This window comes from Pan paniscus, chromosome 21 (assembly GCF_029289425.2).
Source record: "Pan paniscus chromosome 21, NHGRI_mPanPan1-v2.0_pri, whole genome shotgun sequence".
Classification (NCBI taxonomy): domain Eukaryota; kingdom Metazoa; phylum Chordata; class Mammalia; order Primates; family Hominidae; genus Pan; species Pan paniscus.
This window is the reverse complement of record NC_073270.2, coordinates 2,895,286-2,923,163: the sequence shown is the minus strand read 5'-3', so window position 1 is coordinate 2,923,163 and position 27,878 is coordinate 2,895,286. Positions and strand designations below refer to the sequence as shown.

Genomic DNA, 27,878 nt, shown 5'->3' with positions numbered 1-27,878 from the left:
CTTTATCGGGAGGGACAGGTAGAGCCACTGAAGGTTTTTTGGCAAAGGATATAAACGAGTCTTGCCCTTGGAAGAGTGTCGTAGGTGTGGGAGTGTGACAGGCACAAGCATGACAAAAGGAAAACACATGTGCCCAGAAGGCAGTGAAGAGCCTAGTTTTGCTGGAGAGGCGGCTCTGCTTGTTCAGGAGAGGAAAAGGCCAGGAGGCTGGGCAGGGCTCAGACCAGGAGGCCCCCTGTGGAGATCAGAGCAAGAAGCAAGGCTTTATCCCAAGAGTACCTTGGACTCACACTGCTGGGCAGGAGCGGGGCACCTGATGCTTCCCAGAGCCTTCTCTGGCAGAAGAGCTGCTCCTGCTATATGCAACTGCTTTGCCTGATATTTGCCCCATCACTCCACCCATCACCTGCACCCCCCAACTCAGGATACAGCACTCCACTGCCCCCAACCTTGAGGTGGTCCTTAACCCTACAGCCAATCTATCACAAAGTCCTCTTGTGTCTACCTTCAAAATATATCCAGAATCTGAGCACTTCTCAGCCCATCCCACCACTTTGGCCCAGGTCACCATCTTTTTCTGCTTGGACCAGTACCGCTACGGTCACCTACACACCCTCACCTCCTGTAGTCTGGGCTCCACATGTAGCCAGGCGACACTTTTAAAACAAAATTCAGATCATGTCCATCTTTTGGTTCCTCATCCCACTGCGGATAAAATCCCGAGTCCTTCTAACACCCACAGGCCCCACTCCAGATCATCATGTCCTATTCTGTAATTCTGAAACCCAGAAAGCTCTAAACCATCAAAAGATTGGCACTATGCAGTTGCTGGCAAAACCTGGTGTGAACCAACATGAAGCTATTTATAGTTTTATTTATCACTCTTAGCACGGATGTCCACATGGTTCTATGCAGATGGGTTCACATGGCAGATTATGGTGTGCTGCCTCTGCTCTGCTGGGGATGAAGATCAGAGGCCTTCCAAAAAGCCGATAAAGGCTTTTCACAGAATAGTTCATAACACCTCTGACTGCAGGGGCATCTGCAAAGGACACCGAGATGCCGAGGACCTGTGTCTTCCTGACCTTATCTTCTTCCTCTCCTTCCCCCTGGCCCAGCACACAGGCCTCCTCTCTGGCCCAGCATGCTCCTCTCCAACATAGCTCACTAGTTTCAGGCACCCGTTTGCATCCCCTTTTCAGAGGCAGTCCCTTCCTCTGCCTAGGACAGCCCCCCACCATTCACCTCCATCTCCTTGCAGGGTAGGAGTTGTCACCACCTGATATGACACCATGAATCACTTTATTTCTGCGTTTATGCCTGTTCCTCTCACCGGCGTCTGAGCCCCATGAAAGCCTGGGCTGATTCTTGTTTACTGCTATATCACCAGCTGGTCCTGAGCAGGGCTGGCACATAGTAGGGACTCAAGTCACTAAAAATGTGAATCAACAAACTAAAGTGCCGTCGGTGACGTACATCAGTGATGTAATGTCACCGTCTGAGCCTCTGACCAGGCTGTGAGCTTGCAGAGGGCACAGATTCTATCCTACTCATCCCGGCATTCCAGGGCCACAGCACGCCAAGGTACTCAATAAATATTTACTAAACAAAGGAAAGAGTAAAGTATACAACTTGGATCTGGGAGGATGCATCCGGTGGCGTGTGCAGGATGTCTGTGAGGACAGAAAGCCCGGGAGGTCTCTGCCCCAGTCCACATGGGATTAGACAAGGGTCTCGTTGTCTGGGAAGAGCAGGCAAGAAATTAGCACCTCTGTGCACCAAAAAAAACCCCTCATTTGGGACAATAATTAAAAACAGCATGACCCAGTGCGAGGAGGTTACAAAGGAGAGAAAGAGACATGTTGACCAACACATTGGTGAGGTCAGTGGACATGGATTATGCTTTGTAGTCTGGGGGCTGTCAAATAACCAAATAATAACTGCAAGAGGGTCTGGACCAATGATGCACTTACCTTGTAGAAGAAGTGGAGCCCTGGGCTGAAAGACAAAAGAAACAAAAGCCAGTTGTTTAAGTAGAAGCACACTTTTCTTATGTAACTATTTTTTGGCAAAAGGTTTGCCTCCAGGGACATGGAGAGGAAATGCTGTAATCACATCCTTGGAACCACAGGAGACCCCCATGCCCACCCAGTGGGCATCCTCTTCCACCAAGGAAGCCTGGGAAGGAGTAAGCTAGATGGTCCTGCTTTTCCACTTCTGGAAGTTGCCAGGGGTCCAAAAGCAGCCTTCAGCCTGGGAGGCGACAACCGCCCTACCTCTGTCTGGGTCTCACCTCCATTCAACCACAAACCTCAGCGGAGACCCTCCAACAAGCCTAGGTCCCAATCAGTGCCCTTCATGGCTTGAAAACAGATTCTAGCAGGGCTGCAAATCAGGGATCAGGTGTGAACCCTGGGTCTGCTACCCACTCACTCACCATGTGACCCCGGGTGGGTCACTTCCTCTCTCTGAGCTTCTGTAACCTGCAGGGTTGGGCTGAGCATCCATTTATTTACATGCCACCACTTTCCAAAAAAAGGATCTTGGAAGGAAAGAAAGTGTCCATCTGGTTCAGAGGTTCTAAACCTGTGATATGGGGTAACCCACAGAGAAGCCTCCAGGGTTCAGCAGCCATTTGACTCCCATTTTGCTGTAAAATTGTAATTAAAAAGCAACATGCACACCCAAATGCACTCTGCACCGCACTTTAATAGGCTGGAGGCTGCCACAGTGCAAGAATTCTTGCTGCTGGGTTAACGCTTGCTGCCTGGGCAGGTCCTGGATCTTCAGATGAGGTGTACCAGTTGGAAGCTGTGCTCAGCACCGAAAGTCTGAGTGGAGGCTGACAGGTTGCAAAGTGCTGGACACAAGTCATCTCTGGGAATCCAGTGATAGGACACCAGTCACCCCCTTTTACACCAGAGAGACTAGGTGACTCCTCAGGGTCACACAGCTGGGTAGTGGTTGAGTTGAAATCAGGACATTTCACTGTGAGCACTGAGAGGCTGGGCAGACCCCTCCAGGGCCTAATGAGGGAGAAGGGGGTCTAGTTATGGCGGAGGGAGGTAGTGTGCAAGGTGGTCCTAGACACGGTCCTTCGGTTTAAATTCTGGCCCCACCACCTCCTGGCTGTGAGGCCCTGAACAAGTTTTATAACTTTCCCATGCCTCAGTTTCCTCATCTGTAAAGTGGGGTTAGTAATGTCACCCATGAGGTCTGTGGTGAGCACTGACTGTTACTACAGGGAAAGCACAGTGAGCAGTGCCTGGCACATTGGAACTGCTGGGGGATACTAGCCGTCCCTGTCACTGGAGCCTGTGTTTGAGAGCTAGGCTCTGCACACAGACCTGCCACTCGGGCTGGGTGGCCTTTACCAGAGCTGCAGCCCTGCAAACTCCATTCCTCTGCAACACCTAAGCCCACAGTAATGAGCTCACGTGTGCCAGGAGCCTGGCGCGCTGCCTGGGCCTGAGACTCAGAAAGGATGGCCAGGATTTCACTATCGGCTGCTATGAATGCTTCATCCCATGGGATGGGCTGTCACCCTTGGTGGGGAAGGGACCTGCTTCCCCATCCAAGGAGGAGTCCTCCCTGTGTGGGGCTCTCCAGGAACTTTAGGGAACCCATTGGGTAGATGTCTTGGTGGGACGTCTTGCAGATTCTGGAGAAGCAGGGCCTGACTCCAACCCTCCCAGACAGAAGCATCAGGCTTGGCCAGTATCTCAGAGCCAGCCCAGGAGGGAGGGAAACTTGGGAGGCAGAGGTGAAGGAGCTACTGAAGGGATACGTGATTAGTGTACAATGTGCCCAACCAAGCTCAGCTGTGTCAGGCCACAGAAAGGCAGCTCGGGACAGCACTTGTCCCTTTGGAGGCGGTGGGTCACAACCAGCATTTTAAACAGAAAAAAGAATATGACAAAAAAGAAAATATCAGTTTTAATTTTATATACAAAGGGTGTGTGTATGTGTTGGGTTGAGATGTGAAATGTATTTCTATCTCTTGTAATAAAAAAAGGTTGCAGAAATACCAGCTTAAAATTGTCTTCTCCAAGAGTGGGAAAGAGAACATGTATTTATGGCGATCCTAGAATGTGTCAGACCCGTTATTTCACATGGGCTTATTTGGATCTTGTAACTTCTCCAAGACAGGCGTTGCTAAACCCATTTTACAGGTGGGGAAACTGAGGCTTGTAGAGGCCAAATTGATTGTTTACAGTAGATAACCAGGGTCTGGAACCCTGTTTTGTCTGACTTCAAAGTCAGAGGCCCTGCCACAGCAACAACCAACCCTCCCAACAACCAACACACACACACAGACACACACGTAACACATGCACACAAACAAGGGGAAGTGGTGTCCTGGGCTTGACCCTGTGCCCTCCTGCTGTGCAGTCAAAGGCTATGCACCTTGCCCTGTGAGGGGGCTTTCTAGGGAGGTGGCTTATATTTCTGGGCTCACATACAATACGGGTAATAATCAGGGCTGACATTTATTGAGCACTTGTGTGCCAGGTTACTTCCCTAACATTTCCCATGCAATCACTTGTTAAGTCCTCCCAATCAAATGGTGGCGCTATTATCTCCATTCCCTCTGGCCTCCTGTCCAGGGGCTGGTCATGTAATCTAGACTTGTACCAGGAAAGCAGAAGTCTGCCGGGAGGCTCCTGGGAAAGACGATGTCCTCCCTGAGACAGGTAAGAAGAGTCCCTGCCTCCTCTCTTCCCAGGCTGGCAGCTCCCTCGCTCAGTAGTGGCCCCTTGAGGACCTGGGGCCTGGGGCAGTGATGAGCATCTTGTAACCATGAGGGGGAAGCCACAGAGTGACCCACCCAGACTCTAACATGGTGAGGCCACTGCCCCAGCCCTAGCACCACTACCTCTGGACTTCTTGCTACTGGCAGAAGCTGATGTCCTTAACCCAAAGCACCTAATGGCATCTCCCTCCGAGGACAGTCCAGGGACAAACCCTTAGGGAGGAAGAGGGGAAGGCACCCACCTTTCTTCTGTCTGATTCGGACGAGGTAGAGGGCCGCCATCAGGAGGGCCACCAGCAAGGTGCACACCACACCCACCACAATATAGATGTTCCGTTCATTAGATCCAGTGTTCTCTAGGGACCACATGGAATAGAGGCTTCACGTATGCAGATTAAAAACAGGGAAAACCAAACCCACCACTGCTTTTCACCACTAAGCAGGCATCATTAACTGAGAACATCTGGCTGGACCTTCTTAGATGTCTCGAGCCACATGGGCACACTCACGGGTCTGTACACACTTGCCCAAGAGGCTCATCCATGAACAGCACAAAAACCATGCTGAGGTGCCAGGGGGGAATATATTTGTAGCTGACAGCTACGGAGGAACCCCTGCTGCAGGATACAGGCAGAAATCTCACTCCTGAGGAACAGAAACGTTCCTTCTCATCTGGAGTGAACCACAGAGCGGTCATGAGGGCACCCCAGATCCACTGGAAACTGAATCAGCAGCTGGAAGAAGGGCAGTGCGGCCAGCAGGCTCTGCACAGCTCAGGGGCTGACGACCGGTCTGTGCCCAGCACCTGGGCCGTGCACATTGGGCTCAGGAGTTAGCATAGGGGCTCTGAACCAGGACTCTTGAAATGACAATGGAGGCTTGACTGCCCACAGCACAGGTAAGGGGGTCATAGACTAGAACACAGTGGCTCATCAGAAGCAGGGCTCTAAGCCACAGAAAAGTGCTTTCAAATCTATGCTACTAAGTAGCTGTGTGACCCTGGACAAGTCAGTTAAGCCTCCCTCCAAACCCTGGCTTCTTCTTCTGTTACTGGGGCCAACAGTCATCTCTACCTCATTGGCTAACTAAGGATTATGTAACCAACCAACCAACCAACCAACCAACCAACCAACCAACCAGCCAACCAACTGACTCTTTTATCCTCTTTCACTCAAAAAGCATTTACTGAGTGCTTACTGTGGTCAGGCCCTGAAGCTACAATGCTGAGCAAGATAATCATGGCCCCTACCAGCTGAGACTCAGAGCTGAGGGGTCATGAAGCTCATCCCCTTCAACACAGCCAGAAGCAAGTGGAGGCCCGGAGAGAGGCACTGACTTGTCCAAGGTCACACAGCCAAGTATGCAACACAGCTGGCGTGGAAAGCCGCACATCCTGTCTCCCAATGCCCTACACATCCCATGAAAACCCGGCATTGCCCAATGCCCTACACATCCCATGAAAACCTGGCATTGGTCGATGCCCTACACGTCCTAGGAAAACCCGGCATTGGCCAATGCTCCACACGTACTATGAAAACCCAGCATTGGCCGATGCCCTACACATCCTAAGAAAACCTGGCATTGGTGAAACCAAAGGGCCACTTTGACACAGCCCCAAGGCTGTCTTTTAGAGCTTGCCTGAAGGGTGCATGAAGGACAGAAATGGCTTCCATTCTAATCCATTCAAGGGTTCTACTATGTACAGGGCATCAGCCACATTGATAACAGGTGATGAAATATTCCATGGCTGCACTGAAATGCCAACCAGGTGCCACCATTTGAAAACAGAAGAGATGTACACCAACACCACGTTGCAGGGGCTGAGAAAATGATACCTTGACACCCTCACACTCTCTCAGGGGAGCGACAGCATTATCTCCTCCTTACATGAGTATGCCTTTTGGCCTAAAGTGTTCCTTGGGCAATCACACAGAAATAGTCACATGTGGGATGGAACATGCACAAGGATGTTCACTGAAGCACTGACTGTATGTGAGACAAGCTGCAAACACCCTGAATGACTCCACCCTGGCTTCCAGTGGGGCAGGCTCCCAATGGCAGCCAGGGAGATGAGGCAGGGGCTAGAAAGAGTAGGGAAGAGGGGCTGGGCCAGTGAGGAATGGGTAGCGTGACAACTGTCAGGTGAAGAAGGCAAGATGCAGGACACCATGAACAGATGGGCCCCCTCTCTCCCTCTTTCCTCCTGTGATATAAATCTATGTCAAAAGATCTATCAAGATGTGCATCAAACTCTTACCAGTGGTGACTCTTGGAGTGTGGGATTTGGGGAAATGGAGCTGACATTAAAATTCTACTTTATATTTATAGACTTCTAGATTGTTCTATAATAAGCATGAATTACTACTTTTAACATTTAAAAAACCCACAAAACTAAAAGTTTAAAAAAGCTGGGTCAGCTGAAATAGAGGCCTCACCAGCGGCGGTATTTGAGCCCTGCTCCTTCGGGTGGGCTGAGACCTTCAGGTCATGGCTTTTGCTGACCGCTGGCTGCCCGTCATGCTCCACCTGGCAGGTGAGCTTCACATCATCCCTGTGGGCAGATACATTCACCAGGAGCCAGCTCATCCAGTTGTAGGTACCATCCTTGTTCTCTGTAAGGGTTGAGGCCGTTTCTGTCCGGGACACGTTTCCATTCTCCAACCAGGTCAGCTGTAGTCTCTGGGGGTAGAACTTCCTCACCTGGCAGGTGACATTCACCTGGTTCTCTGCCCTCACGGGCTGTTGAGTAACCTCCAAGGTGGGTGGAACTGAAACAGCACAGGGCAGAAGCTCTGACCTTGTGGCACAGACAGATCACAGGGAGGGCTCCATAACGTAGCTCCCCCACCACGGTGAGGGCATCACCAGGACAGTGCTAGGCAGGCAGCAGGTGCTCGGACATTGAGGGTGCTCTTTGCATATGAATGAAATTACTAAGCACAACGCCCAGCACACAGTAGGTGCTCAAGGACTGGTAGCTCCTACTAGGCTAAGAATGAGGGAAATCTATAAGCACCACCCCCGGCATGCAGTTGGAATGTTGTAACTGTAGCAAAATAAAGAAAATCACCAAGCACATAGAGGCTTAGCTCATAGTAGGTGCTCATTAACTGTGTTTGCTATCAGTGAAATAAATGAAAGGCTAGCACAGTCCTTGGCACCTGGTGGGTGGTGTGGTCGCCCAGCCACTGCCATTAAAATGTTAGTAAGTGGCTGGCACCTCTAGGGGCATGGGAGGTGGGCAGTCAGGAATTTAGGTTCCAGGCATTTCAAGCCCTGGAGCAAGAGTAGAGCTGGATGAGTGGAGGGGGGTGGGGGGTGGGCTTGGCGGTCAGGTGTGGGCTTGGGCTGGGTGTGAGGGTCTTCTACCTCGGATGGTCTCAGACAAGTTGGCAGTCCCACGAAGAGGGTCCCCCTGCAAGGTGACGTGGGCCACCTCGCAGATGACTTGAGAGTGAACGTCCTCGCGGGTCAGCACCACCTTGGCTGTGCTGTGGATGCTGTAGGACACGCTCTCTCCTACGGGGTCCACGTTGGTCTGGAAGTCTGAGAGCTGATTCCCATTTTTGAACCATTTCAGGGTGATGTCTCTGGGTGAGAAGCCGTGGGACTCGCAGGTGAAGCTCACTGTGTGCTGAGGTGTGGCCCTCGCCGCAGGGCCCGATACCACGGGGGCAGAGGGTTTGGCTACAAAAGGACCATCGATAATCAGGAGACATGACTCAGATGACAATCACTAATGATAAGTGTGTGACACGTTAAGAACCTTCTGAGACATTATTTTTTATCCTTCCAATAATGTGGAAGGATTAATGAGGGCGGTGTCCTTATTCTCATTTTACAGAGCAGGATGCAAAGGCTGGGAGAGGTGAGGACCCATGTGAGGTCAGACAGTGTAGGGGCAGGGCCCAGAGGGAAGTCCAGGCCTGAGTTCAAACTTCTCCACTCCACACAGGGTGACTTCCAGCAATTTGGGCACAGGATCAAAATTAACGATCCATCTCATCCTTGGTATTAACTCTTTCTACCCTGCCTCCCCTGGCAACAGTGCCAACCTCAGAGAGAGCGTTTATAGAGGTCAGTGCAGGGAGTAAGTAGCAACATGGCACCACCATGAGAGCTGGAACCAGGCCGCTCAGCCCATGAGAGGGGCGGCCTGGCACACCCAGCTCCTTGTCTGTAAAATGGGACAGCAGCATTTCTCCTTTCTGGGATGCAGCGAGGATTAAATGAGGCAACAGAAGCAGTTTTGCTTTGGATAAACACAGAAGATGCTTCACAAAAATAAGCAAAAACAGATCTAACTTTAACCCAGACTTTATTCATATCCAAAGCTCTCTCTTCAGGTATTTATGAATTTACTTCATATTTTTCATTTTCTCCACAAATATTCCAGCAGGGTCTAATCTGTGCCAAGTGCTAAATTTGAAAGGAAGGGATACTGTTCTGAATCTGCGGTCTTCTTTGGTGTCAGTTTTGGATAGACACTAAAGATCACCAAGTGTGGAGAAAGCCAAAGTGGTTAATTATCAATTAATTACACAGACACAGGGCGCCCAAGCAGGCAGAAGCACTTCCTGGGTCCTGAAAGCACACAAATGGCTGAATCAGAACGCGGGCTGTTTCTCCCTGCAGATGGGTCCTAAACGTGTCTCCAAATTGCTAATCATTACCCTGTACCTCCTATCGCAGTCACCAGGAAGCACATATCACACATACTTGCATTTGTAAATATTAACTTCTCCCTAACACCCATCAAACATTTTGAGGGCACAGTAAGGAGGGTGTCACTTGAAGAAGTCAAGTCATTGAGGCCAGCGGCCTGGATGTCCTCACAGGGCTGAGGGGCTGCAATCAGTTCCCATTTATCCAGGGCTTCTCTGGAGCTGGACACTGGCTGCTCCCTCCATGCCCCTCAGCTCTTTAATCCTCACTCCATCTCTGTGAGGGGATCCTCGTGTGAGCCCCTTTTAGGACAAAGCTCAGAGAGGCCCAGGGCCAAAAGTGGATACAAACCCCACCCTGTTAAGAAGAGGGAGGATGAATGCAAGCACAGAGCCTGGTATGCAGCAGGTGCTTAATAAATGACCCCCGTGACTGTTATCAGGAGGTCTGGTCATTACTGCTTCCGAATCTACACATTTATCCTTCAGGCAGCAGAACAAAGCAGAGCAGAAACACCAAGAAAAGGCTCAAACCCTGCTCCCTGCGGCTCATGACAAACCCAAATGATAAAAGGAGCAGAAACCACCAAGTGAGGATTCTCTCCCCTTTTCTAAACAATCCCCTCAGGAAACAAGTTTGGCGAATTGGCTTTCAAAACACAAACAAGATCACAGGCGCCTCCCTCCAGAAGAGCCATTTACAGAAGCTGGAAGCATTTTAAAGGAGGAGGGAACAGACTCCTCCGTGACATCTTGGTGTGTTGAGGCAGGGAGGGTTCTGGGGCCGAATTGGAAGGATTTGCTGGGATTCCGGCGGTCATTTAGACAAAAACATTTTCAGGATGGAAGGTTTCCCCACACTGAGGCTGGATCTGAGCAGGGCTTTGTCTGGGGCCCCTACCTTGGCCCCCGAGGCCTGTATCATAAGAGGGGGTCTGGCCAGGCCACTGGGGCCTCCAAAGAGCTGTCCCGGGTGCACGTTGTTCAGAAGCATCCACACCCTGAAAAGCTGTTCTCGCATCTGGCACCGCAAGAGGACCATCTTTTCCAACTTGTCCTCTGTGACCTCTGGGTGTCTACCCCAGGGGTTTTCAGTCCTGACTCTGTATTAGAATCTTCTGGATTAATTAAAAACTTTAGATGCCTAGGCCCATGCCAGGCCAATTGAAGAGGCATTTCTGTAGTGGAGCCTGGGATTTATTTCAAAGTTTCCCAGATGATCCTAAAGAGCAGCCAAGATTGAAAACTACCTGAGTACATCCTAAGGACCATTTATCCTTGAGGCCTGGAGGAGCACTAACCCATCTGAGGTTGCATGGCTTCAGCATCACACAGCTCACATCTGTTGAACATTGACTGCAGGCCAGGCGCCTGCTGCCCTAAGCACTCTACAGGATTTAACTCATTCGGTCCCAACTCCTGGTCTGTGAGGTTGGTGTTATCACTGACAAGTGAGGACACTGAGGCCCATGGTGGTGGAGTGCCTTGTCCCAGGTCACAGAGCCAGGAGGTGGCAGAGCTGGGATGTGGCCCAGGCAGTTGGACTCTGGCCACACTCTCCTAACCACACTTCTGCAGGAGCTCAGTGATAACCCAAACACCGCCACCATTCCGAGGCTCTGTACATCCTCTCCAATCCTCACAGAACCTGTGAGGGTTGGCAATCATCATCATCATTTCATAGACAAGGAAGCTGAGGACTCAAGGGAAGCCAGGATTTGCCCAAGATCACATGATCTTGGGAAAACCCCATTGCTTACTAAGGTCTATCGTCTCCCCAGGCTCATTGCATCCTCATAACATCCTGGAAAGGTTGGTACAATTATCGACGTTCTATGCATGGGGAAACTGAGGCTCAGCAAGGGGAACTGGGTTGCCCAAGGTAACACATCTTAAAATAACACCTTGATGGCAGGGTGCAGTGGCTCACACCTGTAATCCCAGCACTTTGGGAGGCCGAGGTGGGGGGATCACCTGAGGTCAGGAGTTTGGGACCAGCCGGGCCAACATGATGAAACCATGTCTCTACTAAAAATACAAAAAAAAAAAAAAAAGCTGGGTGTGGGGGTGGGTGCCTGTAATCCCAGCTACTTGGGAGGCTGAAGCAGAATCGCTTGAACCCAGGAGGTGGAGGTTGCAGTGAGCCGAGATGGCGCCACTGCACTCCAGCCTGGGCAACAAGAGTGAAACTCCATCTCAAAAAAAAAAAAAAAAGAAAAAACAAACAAACAAAAAAAACCTTGATTTGGGGGTGTCTACTCTGCACTGGGTGTTTTATACACAAGAACTCAAATCCTTTCCACTCTGCCAAAGGAGTCCCTGATTATCACCATTCTACAGATGAGGAAACTGAGGCTGAGAAAAGTGAAGGCACTGTCTCCTCATCCCTCATGTACCCAATGGGCATTTCCAGTGTTCCCCAAGCTCTCGTGCCAATCAATTGAGCAAGTGCCTGAACTTCATGAACCCTGACACTGACCACCACCTTCCCCTTTTCCCTTTGAGATCCCTGACTTCATGCAGTTCTAGGGAGAAGCCTCCCTTCAGGGTACCCAGATCTGGTTACCCCATAGCCATAAACTGAAGTCAGTGGGCTCCTGACAGCCTGAGGGGATAATATAAACTCTTGCTCCAATGAGCCCCAAGCACCCACCAGGAAATGCCTCATCTCCTCATCCTTAGTCCTCAGCACCGTGAGTAGGTGGGCACGTGGTCTGCTGGGCTGTAGGATGCCCAACTCTGCTCCATGGATGCTACTCAGTGATGTGCTAAGACCTGTCCTTTAGGAACAAGTTCCCATATCATGAGACATCTGCAGGACCTTTCTGATGGGGGCCAGTCCCTCCTACTCCCATAGGACTTGTTTGGTTTTTTTCTTTCTTTTCAGACAGTCTTGCTCTGTCACCGAGGCTGGAGTGCAGTGACGCGATCTTGGCTCACTGTAATCTCCGTCTCCTGGGTTCAGGCAATTCTCCTGCCTCAGCCTATGCTTATTGCTATAGAACTGCAAGAGTTTGCAATGAGAAGGCTGGAGCATTTCTCCACACTTTGACAAGCATAGCTGAGTGTTACAGAGACAGGGGCTGTGAGTCAGGCTGGTGGGGATCAAACCTTGGCTCCCCCACTGGCTCACCACACAGGTCTCCTCTCTCAGCCTCAGAGTCCTTATCTGTAAAGGGGGCAAGAAATGGCTCTTCCTTCATAGTACTTGTTATAAAAGGAGAAAGTGCCAGGATGAGGATCCAACCCAGCTGCTGCTCCCTGGCCCCCTCCCACCTCCCTCCTTTCTCATCCAGGGCATCATTTAGGCTGACAGCATGGCAAAGAGGAGTGAGCACTCTGCTAGGAGTCAGCAGATCTGGGTCACACCTGAGCCACGTACTTGCTGTGATTGTCTAGGCACGAGATGCATCATCTGGGAACTTCAATGTCTTTTCCTGTAATATCTGCACAATCAGGATAAAGCCACCCTCCCTGCCTATGTCCAGCGGTTGTGGGGAGACTTGATTGTTATAATGTCTAGGAGGGAAATTAGGCCATATCCACACACATTAAAACACACACCCCCTCTGATCTAGCAATGGCACTTCCAGTGGGCGTCTCCCACCTGAGTAAGGTCACACATGTATAAGGTCATCCACTGCAAGACTGTTTTAATAACTCAAGGTTGGGGACAACTTACGTATCCATCAGTGGAAGATGGTAAAATAAATCTGGTATTTCCATAAGCTGGAGTATTCTGTAGCTATTACACAATGGAGCAGGTCTCTATCCTGATATGAAATCTCAGTATCAAATGATATGGCTTACATTTGGGAGCGGTTTTCCAATCACCAGTGGGCCTAAGGGTCTGAATGTGAATATTCTGAACCTTTAGGAAACTGATGAAAAGGAGAAGTGCTGGCTTCCTGCTTAGCGGTTCTGTTCAAGGAGCTTTCAGTCGGCACCTGTGATGCACCAGGCTCTTCTGTGGAAACCATGTCTAATGAAGGAGCCTCCCTGGAATCAGATGTGGGCTCTGGTCCAGATCCTGTCACTAACTGGGCCTATGACTGTGGACAAGGCCCCTGTCATCTCCTGACTTCAAGTTTCCACCTGTAACTAGGGGTTGGGCTGGATGGTCTGAGGGTCCTTCCTGCACTAATGTCCCAGGATCTGGAGTTAGAACAAGGATCCTGGGGCTCTGGCAGTAAATACAAAATGAGCATCTTTGCTGCCTTAATGGAGGAACCCAAAGTCACCTAGAAGGGAGACCTCCTCCCTGGGGTGAGGGACATTCTATGAGGACCCAGCTTTGTTCAGAGCCTTTAGTGACGCATGAATCAGTCCCTAAATCACACAAGGGTTTTTCTAAAAGACCCACAGAAAATGCCCAACCCTCTGGCTTCTCCTCTCACCAGGGCCATCAGATTAAACAGTAAATCTGTGCCTTTTAGGAATCTTCTCAGTTGGTGTTTGGTGATGAAATAAAGGAAACACACCCTCTCTGCTCCCTGGCCTGGGTGGATTTCTTATTGGAAGGGATGAGAACACAAGCTTGGCGGGGCCTGGCACACTGTAGGTTCTCAGTGAGTGCCTGTCGCATAGAGGAGACTCGGCTGCCCTGAGAGGGAAGTGCTCTCTGGAGGCAGCAGGTGAGGTCTGGCCCTGTGCCTGGGCAAGTCACTCTATCTGTCAGTTTCCTCATCTGTGGAACCAAAGGGCTGGGTCAGCTTTGAAGAGGCCAGGGCTACACAGCCAGGCAGATGAAGGATGCAGATGTTCTCACCCTTTACCAGCCGTGGAGCCTTCAGCAAATAGCATGACGTCTCCAGGCCTCAACTTCCCTTATTTGTAAAAGGGGGAGACATCAATTCATGAAAAGGAGCACCCACCACCACACCTGATCATTGCTCAAAGAATGGAGGGTGTTATTATTGAGTTACTGTCACAAACCAGAGGCGAAGGAGGCCCACGCTGTACTCACCACGCACAGACAGCTCAGTGCCTGCTCCAGACTTAAACTCCACGTCGTCGGGGCTCCCTTTCCGGAACTTCACACAGTAGTAGGTGCCGGCATCTGCTGGGGTGATGTTAGCGATGCGGATGGAAAAGTCCATGTTGTTTCTCTTTGTGAGGTCTGAAACAGTTGTTACCCGGGGGAAGTGGCCTTCTTTTTGATTGTAGATTAATTCGCGGCTTGGTCCAGCTCCTCTGAACCACTGGATGGGCCCCACAGGGATCAGAGAGGTCGCAGTGCAGTACAGAGTGGCCGTCTCTCCAGCTGCAACCAACACGGACTTGTCAGGCTGAATCACCTGCAGCTCCTCCTCACCCGCCACTCCTGGAAAGGAGCACAAAGCAGTCATTTTTTCTTATCCTTATGTGATCCTCTGTGTTTCCTCAAGTGTTTATCAGTGACTGTCATTGACAGGGTGCACACCAGGAGCAGGCTGTGAGGTCAGTATATTGCATGTATTATCTCACTTAACCCTCACAACAAACCTGCAACATGAGCCTATATTCTAAGTGGGGACACTGAGGCACAGAACGCTAAGTGACATGGCAGAGAGTGGGTTTGAATGCCTGGACCCTCTCTGGAAGAGTCACATCTGAGCTGGGCTAATTCTAATCTGAATGAGCCAGAAGGGAGCCTGGTGTTCCAGACAGAGGGAACAGCCTGGGCAAAGACTCAGAGGTAGGGGCCTGGCATATCTGGGGCTGTACAAGGTGTTAAGATTCTGTTTCTGGCCTGGCCCAGGATGCAGGCCCCGAGAAGGGAGGCTGTACTCAGCGGTTTGGGCAGTAGGAGAATGTAGTTTGAGATCTGGATCAGTGGCCTATAGCTGTGTCCTTGGGCCACCACTCAGGTAACCAAGAATATCCAATGTAGACTCGTGCCAGTGTGTTTGAGTCCCCACCTGGAGCCCAGGACTGAGCCTGGCTAGCAAAGTGTCACACAAATGCAAGAGCTGCCCTTAGTTTGCCTTTACTGCTCTCAGCCTTGGTTTCTTCACCTATAAAATAGTTACTATGACCCCACCTCGATGGATCTCTGGGAGGACCAAACAAGCCAAGGCTGGGGACAGCGTCCAAATGCAGCATCTGGTCTTTAGCATCATCGGACCTGGTTTGAAACCTGGCTCGCCCCTTGTTCTTGTGGGACCTTAATTTATCCATCAGTTTTGAGTCTCAGTTTTCTTATCTACAGGATGGGTGGAACAGCCCCCAGGCCTCTGCCTTGTTCTGAAAAGAAAATGAGATCACACATAGAAGTCACTTAGCCCTGAGATGGGCCCTGGGGAAGTTGTTGTTACTATACATTGAATAAACAAGGAGGTGGCTGTGGCTCAAACTTCACTCTCACCAACACCTGCTGATGCCCTGTGATCCAGGCCTCAATGTGATGGGGACACACTGGAGCTGGACCCAGTCCAGGCCTCAAGGGCTCCCAAATGGGCAGCTGGAAGGAGTTGTAAAGGTCGGCTGCAGGAGCCTGAGCCCCAATCAGAGACACTGGGGCACACAAGACAGGGACCCTGGGTGGAGAGATTGGGGTGCACGGGGGGAGCCCAGACAGGAAGAGGGCAGGACGAGCTTGTCATGAGATGCATTGAAGCTGCTTAGGGACCAAGTGAGAACAGTTCAGAGCAAGGCAGAGCCAGGGCCTCGATTCTGAACAAGGTGAGGTACAAGAAACAAAAAAAAGAAAGATCATGATCATAAAGACCTCAGAGAAACACATGCCTGAGAGATAGACGCAGAGTGAGAGAGCGAGCTAAAATGGGGGAGAAGGAGAGAACCAGGTAGACAGAGGAGTGGCAGCTACCTGGTATGCAGGTGACAGGTGACCTGGGGCCCCAGTTGGGCTCTCCACTGACCCTTCATGTGACCTTGTCCTGCCCTGCCCTGGGCCACCTTTGCCTTGTACATCAGACAAGGCTGCGGCAGATGTGCAGAGCTGCTGTGCCCCTCTGGCTCTGGCTGGGGAGGAGAGAGACCCTGTGAATTTGCCCACCAACCCGTGGCCTGGCACCACCCCACTGGCAGGGGCAGGGCAGCCAGGGAAAGAGGCTCACAGACCCCTATCTGCCCTCACTGCAGCAAGCCCAGGGCTATCTGCCCATTGTCCTGCCTCTTTCTCCCATTCCCAGCCTCACCCAGTCTTGACTCTGGCAAGGGATCACCCTTGGGGCCCGGTTCTCATGGCAGGTGAGTGGAGTCTCTGAGTGCCTAAGACCACTCCACCTGCTTTGGGTGTAAATATGACCATTTCGACTTTCTTTTCCTGATCAACCACTTAAGACCTCAACTGCTTTTATTATCAGGAAGTCCAGCTTCTCATTTCATTTCCATTTGAAGTTGAACATGGCAAGATCTTCATGGCACAGGAGAAAAAAACAGAACCCACAGTGGACAGACAGAACCCACAGTGGACAGAGGCCCAGCCAGCATCAGACGGCCTGAGAGGGGTGAGGCTGGTGGCCAAATGTATGGGAGGCCCGGGAGGCCCATCCAGGCGGGGACATCAGAGGCAGCACCAGCAGCACTGAGCTGGGAACTTTCCTGATAGGTCTGTATTTCAGCCTCGAGACTGGACCAACTGGAAAGGCTGCCTCAAGGAAGCACAGTTGCTAGGGCCAGCAGGCCTGGGTGACAGCATGGCTCCCCTCTTAGCCACCTCTGTACCCCCCTTCCCTGGACCCCCATTCCATCATCCATAAAGTGGGGTGTCAGCATCCACCCCAGCACAGTCATGAGGACCCTGACATGGTGGTATGCCTGCTGCATAGGTGCTGGGTAAGCTTTAATTCTTATTCCCATTATTATCACATAGCTGTATTATTCACATATTTGATTTTCTCTGGATTGTCACATTCCCAATAGTAGGACGTAGGATCCACAAGGGACTGTTTCCAACCTCCTGCCTAAAACACAGTGTCATCGATAAAAATATGCAGAATGAATGCGGTAATGAATGAAGGAAGGAAGGATGTCGTTGGCTCCATGACCCTGGGCAAATCTCCTCTCTCTTCATGTGTTAGGTGGAGTTGATACTGGCATATCCAGGAGAGGGTGCAGGCCCGGAGCCCGGGACTCAGCCTGGCTTACAGTTATTATTATCCTTATCAATAACACCACACGGGGCTGTGAGTCAGCAGTTGGTGAGGGAGCAGGAGGCGCAGGAGAGGCTGCGGAGTCAGGCGTGCAGCATGTTGGAGCAGGGCTATTCTTGTGGTGCAGCCGGAGGCCTGTAATCACACCCCAGGCAGGCGACAATAAAATCTGGAGTTGTGTAGCGCTGGCTCCCCCATTTTTTTTTTTAGCTCCTCTCGAGCTCTCTCCACCAACTGCAGCCAGATTTAGGCGGCTTAATTAATTAGCTAGTGTTTATAAAGCGTTTGAAGAATTTTAAAAGTGCGACGTAAGTGCCAAATATTATTTTAATCTGTGTATGTGTATGTTTTTTCCAGTAGAGAGGTTTTTTTTTTTTTTTCCTTGCTTGCTTTCTTTTTCTCTGCAGGTTCTGTTCTGAGAATCAGGCTTGTTAAAAATCACTCCTGGCTCTGGGTCTGGGGTCACTTGCTGGCCAAATTATTTCCTGCTTTCTCTTGCCCTCCTGGCAGAGGATGCGACTGTCCAGGGGCCTGAACGGTCTCAGGGAGAGGAGGGCGGCTGAGCAGGCATTCCCACGCACTGCCGGTGGGAGGGGAAATTGGAACATCCTTTCGGGAAAGCAGCTTGGCAGGATGAACCAAAGGTGTGAAATCTGTTCACCAGCCTTTGCTGGGCTGCTCCCTGAGGACGTAACCCCAGATATGGAGTAGGTTTCCTGTATAACGATCTTAAAGATGTTAGAAAAAGCCCAGCCGGTCAATGATAGGGGATGGTTAAGTGAATTACGGCCTATCCCCTATGTGGAATTACAGGCAGCCGTAACAAGCCATTACCATGAAAACGGCGGTCATATAGAAATTTTCATGGCATCATTTTAAATAATATTGTGTTTATGCAAATAAAACCTGTTCATTGCAAGACATTTAGAGAAAATAAAGAAGTATGAAAACAAAGTAATAATCTCACATCATACCATCAAAGATAACTGTAATCAACATTCTGATGTAGTAAAAATATGAGTGAAGCAAAACAATCTAACGTCATACCTTTAGGTAACTAAGAATATGTGTAGACATTTTGCTTCATTCACTTAAGTGTTTGTATGAAAATAAAAAATTGAAAATATCCTAATATCCAAGGAAAGGAGATTGGCTGATCCCATTATGGTGAATCTACTTTCACAGCTATAGGCCAAGTCTATAGCCATGAAAATGATGGTATAGAATTACAATGGAAATGTGTTACAAGATCAGAGTCTGTTACCAAGTGGTAGATGCAGTGTGATCCCAAACTCCCAATTTTAGAAAAAAAAAAGATATTAAAGATTAGCCATGATTATTTTGAGTGGTAGATTTACATGGGATTTTGCTCTTGTTTATGTTTTCTGTTTGCATTTCTTTTGTAAGAAAAAAAAAGATGGAGAAAAATCTATACTCTCTGTATGATCATGACTTTGTAAAATAAAACTATATATAAACAACTGGAGGGTATTAAACAAAGCTATAAAATGTAACTCTCTTTGGATCATGAATCTAAACCTCATGAGGTTTTTCTCTTTTTTTCCCCTCCTACTTTGGGCATTGTTTCAGCTTCTCTAAATTGGATGAACACAAAAGAATATTTATAGTATCTCATTTTGTTTTTTAAAAAACCTGTACATGTAATGATGTGTGTTACCGTATGTGTACTGTTTAAATGAACCTCTTCTCCAGGGATTTAGTCTGTTTTGTTCACTGTTTCCCCAGCTCCTGCTACTGTGGTTGGCACAGTGTAGACGCTTGATAAATATTTGTTGATTGGTCAATCGCATGTCTAGAGAAAAAGGTTTGCAAGGATGATAAGTTAAACATGGCACTGCTGTGGTGTGTTGCATCTGGGAAATGGGACTGAGGTAGGACGGGGTCGGCATGTTTTCTTATTACTTTATAATACATCATATATGGTATTTTTTTGCAGTGAACATTTATTGGTTTTGGAAAAAAGTTAAAGTAATGAAACAAAACACACGAACACGTTTCCTAAGGGGAGCAGTCAGCACAGTGGGTGGTCACCATATGTTTGCTGTAAGAGGAACTCAGTCTCCACAGCAAGGGCGGTCAGTGCTGCATTCTCAATCCTTCCCTGTGCCAGGCCCTGAGCTAAGGGCTGTGAAATGGCTGTGTCCCTGGTCTCATGGAGCTTCCACCCTCGAGGCAAAGATGGATTTCAAAGAAATCACTCAAATGATTACATCTGGAATGTACCTAACCCCCCTGGGCAAGAGGCTCCTGCTGGCATCTTAGATCCCATCTCCTGGCCCCTTCCTGTGACCTGCTTCTCCCGCCACATCTCCTTTCTCTTCTTTGAATTGGCCAAGGAGGGTGTGACCACCTGCATTGAATGCCACTGAGAGATGCAATAAGATGGGGGCTGAGAACTGACCACTGGGATTTAGAAAATATATTTGATTTCTTAAAAAACAATGTTCATGTGTGTGGCTTTTGAGATTAAAAGATGAAAATAATTTCATAAAGGGTGAAAAAAATTAGCATGGATACTTTTTTTTTTCTTTTGAGACGAAGTCTCACTCTCATCACCCAGGCTGGAGTGCAATGGCACAATCTCGGCTCACTGCAACCTCCACCTCCCGGGTTCAAGCAATTCTCCTGCCTCAGCCTCCCAAGTAGCTGGGGTTGCAGGCGCCTGCCACCACACCTGGCTAATTTTTGTATTTTTAGTAGAGATGGAGTTTCACCATGTTGGCCAGGCTGGTCTCAAACTCCTGACCTCAGGCGATCTGCCCGCCTCAGCCTCCCAAAGTGCTGGGATTACAGGCATGAGCCACTGCGCCCTGCCCACATGGATGTTTTTTCTAATAGAAAAAAAATCAACTTAGAACCAAAGCTTGAGGCGGGGATGGGGAGGGCTGCCTTACCCTGGGGTGTGAGTCTTCCAGAAGCCTGTCTCAAGGGGTGGGGAGAAGGAAGCTAACAAGCACATTTCCCAAGAGCCAGCCTTGCCCAGGCGGGTGCTCACTGCCACTGCATGGGAGCTTGCCCATCCCCCGGAAGCAGTGGGTCACCACAGCACAAGCCACAGGGACAGACTGGAGGCCACCTGTTTGGATTCTTTGTAGATTCTTTGTTTGTACTCAAGGATCCCCAGGGGCTGGGAGGCTATGGCTGGAGCTCTGGCAGTACACAGGGCTCAACATTCTAAAGTGGCTGCAGCGATACCCAGCTCCCTTCTTCCCTCATCATTATTGTTATTCACCATCCTCAGAAGGCTGCGATTTTCCACCCCGCACTTATAGCAGCTCCTCATCGGGGGCTGCCTCTACTATCTTCTGGGTGTGATTTAATGCTGTGTGCAAGAGTATGCAGTGCAAGAGTGTGCATTAAAGAGGGTGCTCACAGGATGTAGTACAGGACCTTGCAATAGCACATGTGAACATAAATGTGCATTAAGGCGGATGCAAACAGGATGTAATAAAGGGCTATGCAGAGAACATGTGAACATTAAGTGTGCATTAAAGAGGATGTACACAGGATATAGTACAGGGCTGTGCAATAGAACACGTGAACATGAGTGTACATTAAAGCGGATGCACACAGGATGTAGTACAGGGCTGTGCAATAGAACATGTGAACATGAGTGTGCTGAGGGTGCATAAGAGTATGCACATGAGAACACACGTGTGTACATACATGTATGCGTGTACAGAGCATAAGCATCTACACACACATGTACACATGGGTGGGCACAAGGAGAAGTGTGAAAGAGACGGTGCCTGCGTGCCGGAATATGTCAGAGTACAGCACAGGAGTGTGTCTGAATGGGGGGCTAGGGATCATGGGCGTGGGCATGTGAATTGTGTGCAGGAGAGTGTCTGAATCATGGTGGCCTGGGCATGTGTGGGAGGGTGTGAGTGTGTGGGAGAGTGATGCAGGAGCGGCATGCACGTGAGTGTGGTGTGTATGTGTGTGTAGAGGGTGTGTGTCGGGGGTGGCACGTGTGTGACAGAGTGGTGTATGCGTAAATGTGACTATGAGGGTGTGTGCATTGACAAGCAGGGAGGTATGCACATGCCACTATTTGTGTGCACCCCAGGTGTCCGTGTGCCTGTGTTTGGGAGTGTGTCCAGCTGGGCATGTGCCTGGAATAGATGAGGTTGCTGTGTAAGTTTCCACAAGCGCAAGGGTGATGGAGGATGTGAGGAGACACACTTCCCTCAAGTCTACCATGGGCTCCTGGCGGTCAACACCCTGTGTGGTATCTGTCTAGGGTCGTGCCCTTGATAGATGCTAACCTTTCCAGAGCACCTACTTACTATGTGCTGGCCACAGGGCACAGCTGTGAACAGGCTAGCCCAGAACCATCTGCTGGAGCCCATGACCCCATGCAGGAAGGCGAAAGGTAGCTGGGGCTGCATTCATGGCCAGGGCTGCACCAGTGGATGGCTGCATGGATGCCACAGTTCCCAAGAAGAGAGCTTGGGGCTCCAACAGCCACGACTACATAGTGATTTCCTCTGGAGTCAGAATGATTCATTCATGCCCTCTCAAACCTCACTCTGCTGCCAGGCCCTGTCCTAGATACCACAGAAAACAGAGCCAAGTAAGACAGGCCCTTGCGACTATCTTAGCATGTGGGGCCGTCCTGGACATGAGCAATGACCACACACATGGCGATCGGTGTTGCAACAGGAGGTTTAGGGATGGGGTTCTGGAAGAGAGTGAAACCCAGGAAGACTTCCTGGAGCTGGTGGCCCCTGAGCTAGGTCTTAAAGGCTGACAGAGGCTGGGATGAAGGAAGGCATTCCAAGAGGAGGGAACCACATAAGCAAAGACGCAGAGGTGACAGGACTCAGGGTAGAGTCCTTGGAACATGCTCACTGGCTGTAAGGAAGCTGAGATGGGGAGGACCTGGGACTGGGCTAACCTAGCGCCCTGAAGGATGATTTCGGTTGCCCATCTGAAGAGCAGGCCAGCACTGGGAACATTCTGCCGGCACCACTGGATACACCCATTGGGCAGGGACAAACCAGGTGCTGTGATAGAAACTGCTACCTGCATTGAAGCCACCAAAAATGGGGATGCGTGTGGCCTGGTAAATAAGCTGACAGCTGGCCCAGGGGCTCAGGGTCCCCACTCCTTCACCCTTGCCCTGGGTAGCTCTGAGAACTCAGTGCTGTGCCACATCCCTGCAGGGAAGGGGCAGACTCTGGTGGCCCCATCCATGCAGTAGGTAAACTTCTAAGGTGCTAAGACTGTCCAGAGCTCAGGCTCTGGGGCCGGATGACCTTTATGTCTTGTCTGTAGCACGGTGCTTGGCAAAGTTGCTTTTCTCTAAGCCTGTTTCCTCACCTGTAAACAGGAAATGCAGCCCCCTCCCTCCCCAGGTCAGATGCTCTGTGGTTAGAAGTGCTGGACTCAGAACGAGACATTTCCTTGACTCCCTTTCATCCGTGTTCCACAACCCACCTGTTAGTAGATCCTGCTGGCTCAACTTCCAACACATGGCCAGTCCCTGACCTCTTCTTACCACCCTGACTGAACCTCCACGCTGACCTCCCTGCCTCTGCCTCAGCTCTCTACCAGCCACATTCCCCCAGCAGCCAGAGAAGCCTCTAAAACCTAAGTCAGGTGACGTTCCTCCTTTGTGCAAAACCCTCCCACAGCCCCCACTGCACTCAGAGTGAAACCCAGAATTTTTACAGTGGCCCCAGGGGCCTACAGCCTTGCTTTTCCCCAATCGTGCCAGATTCTCCACTCACCACATGACCTTTGCACTCGCCATTGCCTCTGCCTGGCACTCTCATCCCTAAATATCTACATGTCTGGCTCGCTCCCCTCCTTCAGGCCTATCTGAGAGGCCTTCCTTGGCCATTCTGTCTAAAATACTACCCACCTCAAGGTCCCTGGCTCTGCTTCATTGTTCGATATATCATCCTCACTCAAAAAAACTACGCATTTCCTTGTTAATTTTTTAAAAGCGCTCATCTCCCTATCATAGACTCACTTATAAGTCCTTTGAGAGCAGGAACTGAGTTTTCTTCCCCAGGGTTGGAGCAGTGCCTGGCACTGGCTGAAAGTATGTTTTGATTTGGATTCCAACTCTGCTACCCATGAGACTCCAGGAAATGTCTCGCCCACTCTGGACCTCTGGCTCTTTATCTGTAGAATGGGTCTCATGATGATGATGATGATGATGATGATGATGATGATGATGATGATGATGATACCACCACCACCAGGGCTGTTGAGGATGAAACGGGCTAGCGTGCCTGGCACAGAGTAAGTACTCAATGCAGAGCAGCTGTCACCATGCAGATGGGTGTCTAAAGATGAAGGGGGTGACAGATGACCACGTCCTTAAGCCTGAGAGGCTCGGGATCCTCTCCGAGGCAGAACCAGCTCTGCCTCGATGCATGCATGAGGCCCCTCTGGCAAGGGCCTGTAAGCAGGCTGAGCACACTGCCGGCAAGGAGGCAGCGGGGACAGGCGGCGCTGGGAGCCCTATGGAGCATTTGCCGGGTTCAGATGAAACCTGGAGGTGATGAAGCAATGCTTGCAGTGTGACCCTGTTTGCAAAGTGGCAGGAAAAGAACCGAAAATCTGTGTAAATATCCTTTAGAATTAACAGGCTTTGGGGGACCGGCAAAGGCTGAGAGAGCAGGTAGAGGACATTGACATCTACTAGGCTTGATGCCTTGACAACCTAAGGACGTTTCCTCCTCCTCATTTTGCAGAGGAAGAAACTGAGGCCTGGAGTAAGGCCTGGAGAGGCTGAGGTTGGGAGGTCCTCCCAATCTCCAGGTCCCAACCATTGCCCTGAGACAGGCCCTGGTGCTGCACAGCCACACTTTCATGGGGGAAATGCATGGGTTAGGCCAGATAACCAGAAGCCTTCATTTAGCCCTCAGGACATCCCGGCCCAGAGTGGCAGGTGCTATTGTCACTGTCCCCTCCTACAGATGAGGAAGCAGAGCCTGGAGAGGCAGGTAAGTGGCAGAGGTGGGATTCCAACACTGGAGGCTGGAGCCACCCCATGCGATCGCTTCTCCCTGTGACAGGTCCCCTCCAGTTCAGGCTTCTGGATTCTCAGGTTGCCAAGGATGCGCACACATTTTCCCAGCTGAGATAAAGGCCCTCTTAAAAGCAACACGCATTTATTAAACGACATTTGCCAGGGTTTCAGCACACTGCCGGCAGCAGACAGTCTCCGGACTGACAGGATTTTTCCCCTAGCTGACACTATTCATTGATTCCTTTTATAGAGCATTTTGCAGCTTGCAAAAGCACTTTCCACGGCTCTTAATTCCTTAACCCTCAACAGTCACCCATTTGGGAGGAAACAGTGTTAGCGGTTCCATTTTGCAGATGGGGAAACGGAGGCTCAGAGCTGGGAAGACACCTGCCCCAGAGCACACAGCCAGTAAGCGGCACATGCTGGACTCCAATTCAGGAATGTGCCCCAAAGCAGAAGCCCCTCCATGGCCTCTCCTGCCAGAGGAGTCTGTGGAGTCATCAGGACAAAGGGCCAGGAGGACATGCAGGCTGGAGCATCAGGGCTGGAAGGGACCTGCAAGAGAGGAGCCGAGCCAAGCCTCCTGGTCACAGAAGGGGAAACTGAGGCTGAGGGGGCAGAGGAGTGGGTTTCAGGTCTCCCCGCTGGCAAAAGATTGAGCTTTTAAAATTCCCAAACCATAAAATGATGACAATCACATAACAGCAGTAACAATAGCTAATAAGCATCGACGCTGCCCAGAGCAAGACAGGCCTCATGGACCCTCTGCAGGAGCCCAGTAAGACAGGGCTGTCACCACCCCCATTTCACGGAGGACCAGATGTGAAGCTTTGGGAGGTACAACCATTTGGCCGTGGTCACAGGGCTGCCGAGTGGTCTGATTCCACCTCCCTCTGTTCTAACCCCCACCCCGCCCCAGACTGCCTCGTGCAGTGACCCTCTGGGGGAGGCTAACCTCGAGGTGGGGCCTCCAAGCCAACCCCCAGCCAAGAGTGCAGCACTAATTACGTCATGTTTCATGGCTGCAGCACCTGATCATTCATCATGGTGTCTAAAGTTGGGCAAGCAGTTTGTGTAGCCAGAATTTTAAGTACGAATTCCGGGGTTTCTTGGCCGCCTCCTCCTATCCCTCCTGGCATTGATATCTTTGTGCTTCCTGATGTCTTAGGGCTATTCATGACAGCTTGATGGGCAGGGAATTGTGGTATGATCCTGGCCCTGGCTGCAGAGGGGGGACTGTGGTAGTTAGGGAATAAGCTTTGCTTGTACAACCTCATAACTCCAAGCCTCCTCTTTAAAAGGGGGATTTTAGTACCCACCTTGTTCTTTCATTCAATCAATATCTATTAACCCACCTACTGTGTGTCAGGCCCTGTGCTGAGGTCCTGGGAGGCCCAACAGTGAGTAAGAGACATAGCCCATCTCTCGCGCAGCTTATATCCTAGTGGGGGAGACAGGGCTGAAATAATGAAATGAATTAATATAGAAATGGCTAGGAGCGCTAGGCAACAGGCAGATTTGGCCCAGTGATAGAGAATCACAAGCGATAACCTCTTTTGGAATGGGGTGGTTGGGACAGCATCCAAGGAAGGGAGGTGGCAGCTGAGACCCAAAGGAAGGGAAGACCAGGGAAGATGCTCCCGTAGAAGAGACAGCCAGTGCAAAGGCCCTCGGGTGGGAAAGAAGCTGGTGAAGGGCCAGAAAGGAGGCTGCCAAGGCTGAAGCCCAAGGAGGAAGGAGAGTGGTAAGAGGTGAGGATGAAGAGACAGACGTGGTCCAGAAATGCCATGCTGGAAACCGAAAAAGGTTTCCAGCAGAACCAAAGATGACTTGATTCACTCCAGCTGCTATGGGTGAAGAGCCTGAAGGGGGCAAGGGTGGCCGCGGAAAGCAGCAATGGGGATGCTGCAGCATTTAGGGGCCTAAATCCTAGTTCTGCACATAAAAGCTGTGTGACCTTAGGCAAGTCACTTTACCTTTCTGAGTCTCAGTTTCTTCATCTGTCCAATGGATTAATGGTATTTCCCATCTTACAGAACCGTGGTGAGAATTAAATGAGAGAATGCATAGTGATCCTCTCACAAGCCAGACATGCTCCATGTTAGGTGCTCAATGAGCCAGATCCTGCTGGTCTGGCCCTGACCTCTGCTCACTCCCCACCTCTTCTACTTTCACTCCAGCCCCACCGGCCTCTTTGCAATTCCTGGAACATACAAGCTCATTCCTGCCTCAGGACCTTTGCATCTGCCATTCCTCCCACATGGAGGGCTCTTTTCCTGCTATCCCCCGTGGCTACTCCTCCATTTTCTTTTCTTTTCTTTCTTTCTTTTTTTTTTTTTTTTGAGACAGAGTCTTGCTCTGTCACCCAGGCGGGAGTGCAGTGGTGCAATCTCGGCTCACTGCAACCTCTGCCTCCTGGGGTCAAGCGATTCTCCTGCCGCAGCCTCCAGAGTAGCTGGGATTCCAGGCGCACGACACCATGCCCGGCCAATTTTTGTATTTTTAGTGGAGACGGGATTTCGCCATGTTGGCCAGGCTGGTCTCAAACTCCTGACCTCAGGTGATCTGCCCACCTCAGCCTCCCAAAGTGCTGGGATTATAGGCGTGAGCCACCACACCTGGACTTAATTCTACATTTTCTTGAGGCCTCTGCTCCTTAGAGCGGCCCTCCCTCTGTCCTGAGTAACCTTCTCCCTTCCCTCCTCCTGCTTTTCTCCCCAGCTACCTGGCATCATTTGTTTACTTAGGTGTGTTTTTCTCTTCCTCACTAGAATGTCTGCTGCATGAGAGCAGGTGTTTTTGTCTGTCTTGTTCACATTTGTATCCTCCAAGCACCTAGACCCATCCCTGGCACATAGTAGGTGCTCAAAAATATTCCTTGAATGAATATTTACAATTAAAATGACCCTAATAATGACTGCAAAGTGGTTAAAGGTAAAGTGAGGAGTGGAGCCTGGCTTTACCTCTCACTGGCTGTGTGGCCTAAGGATGAGCCCCACTTGGCCTTGGGAAGCCTCAGTTGCCTTATCTGTAAAGTGGGGATGAAGGGCCATACTGTTTGGCTCGTGGTGAGGGTCAGGTAACAGCTCACATGAAGGGATGTGGAGAGAGTATCGGTGGGTGAAATGATACCCCATGTTTAGCACTCGCTTTATATACTCCCCGATTCTCCTCTCCCTAGCAAAAATAGGGGCAGGGGACAAGCATGGTAGAGAGTTGATCAGTGTCAAAGCTGAGGCTCATTACATCATTCCTTCTCATTTTGCATATGTTTGAAATTTTCCAAAATAAAAAGATAAGGAAGAGCTAACACATGTTCAAGGCTCAGCCTGTGCCGAGCACATCGTGTACCTAGT

General features: G+C 50.3%; 1 protein-coding gene across 18 annotated transcripts in view; it reads right to left on the bottom strand.

The window, feature by feature from the left end:
- The window catches only part of SIRPA (signal regulatory protein alpha), a 45,818-nt gene that overhangs the window by 10,261 nt on the left and 7,679 nt on the right, over positions 1–27,878 (bottom strand). For 6 of the 18 annotated variants that reach the window (XM_034947307.4, XM_034947310.4, XM_063600979.1 and 3 more), the window contains exons 3-7: positions 14,384–14,740; positions 8,123–8,440; positions 7,189–7,521; positions 4,996–5,109; positions 1,974–1,998 (exon numbers count right to left, since the gene is read on the bottom strand). In XM_034947307.4, coding sequence (XP_034803198.1) covers positions 1,974–1,998; positions 4,996–5,109; positions 7,189–7,521; positions 8,123–8,440; positions 14,384–14,740 — 1,147 coding nt within the window. Of the gene's footprint in view, positions 1–1,973; positions 1,999–2,437; positions 2,543–2,970; positions 3,027–4,995; positions 5,110–7,188; positions 7,522–8,122; positions 8,441–14,383; positions 14,741–15,439; positions 15,534–27,878 lie in introns of those variants that run through there. The other 12 variants (XM_055104652.2, XM_063600974.1, XM_063600973.1 and 9 more) reach the window with 5 other exon arrangements.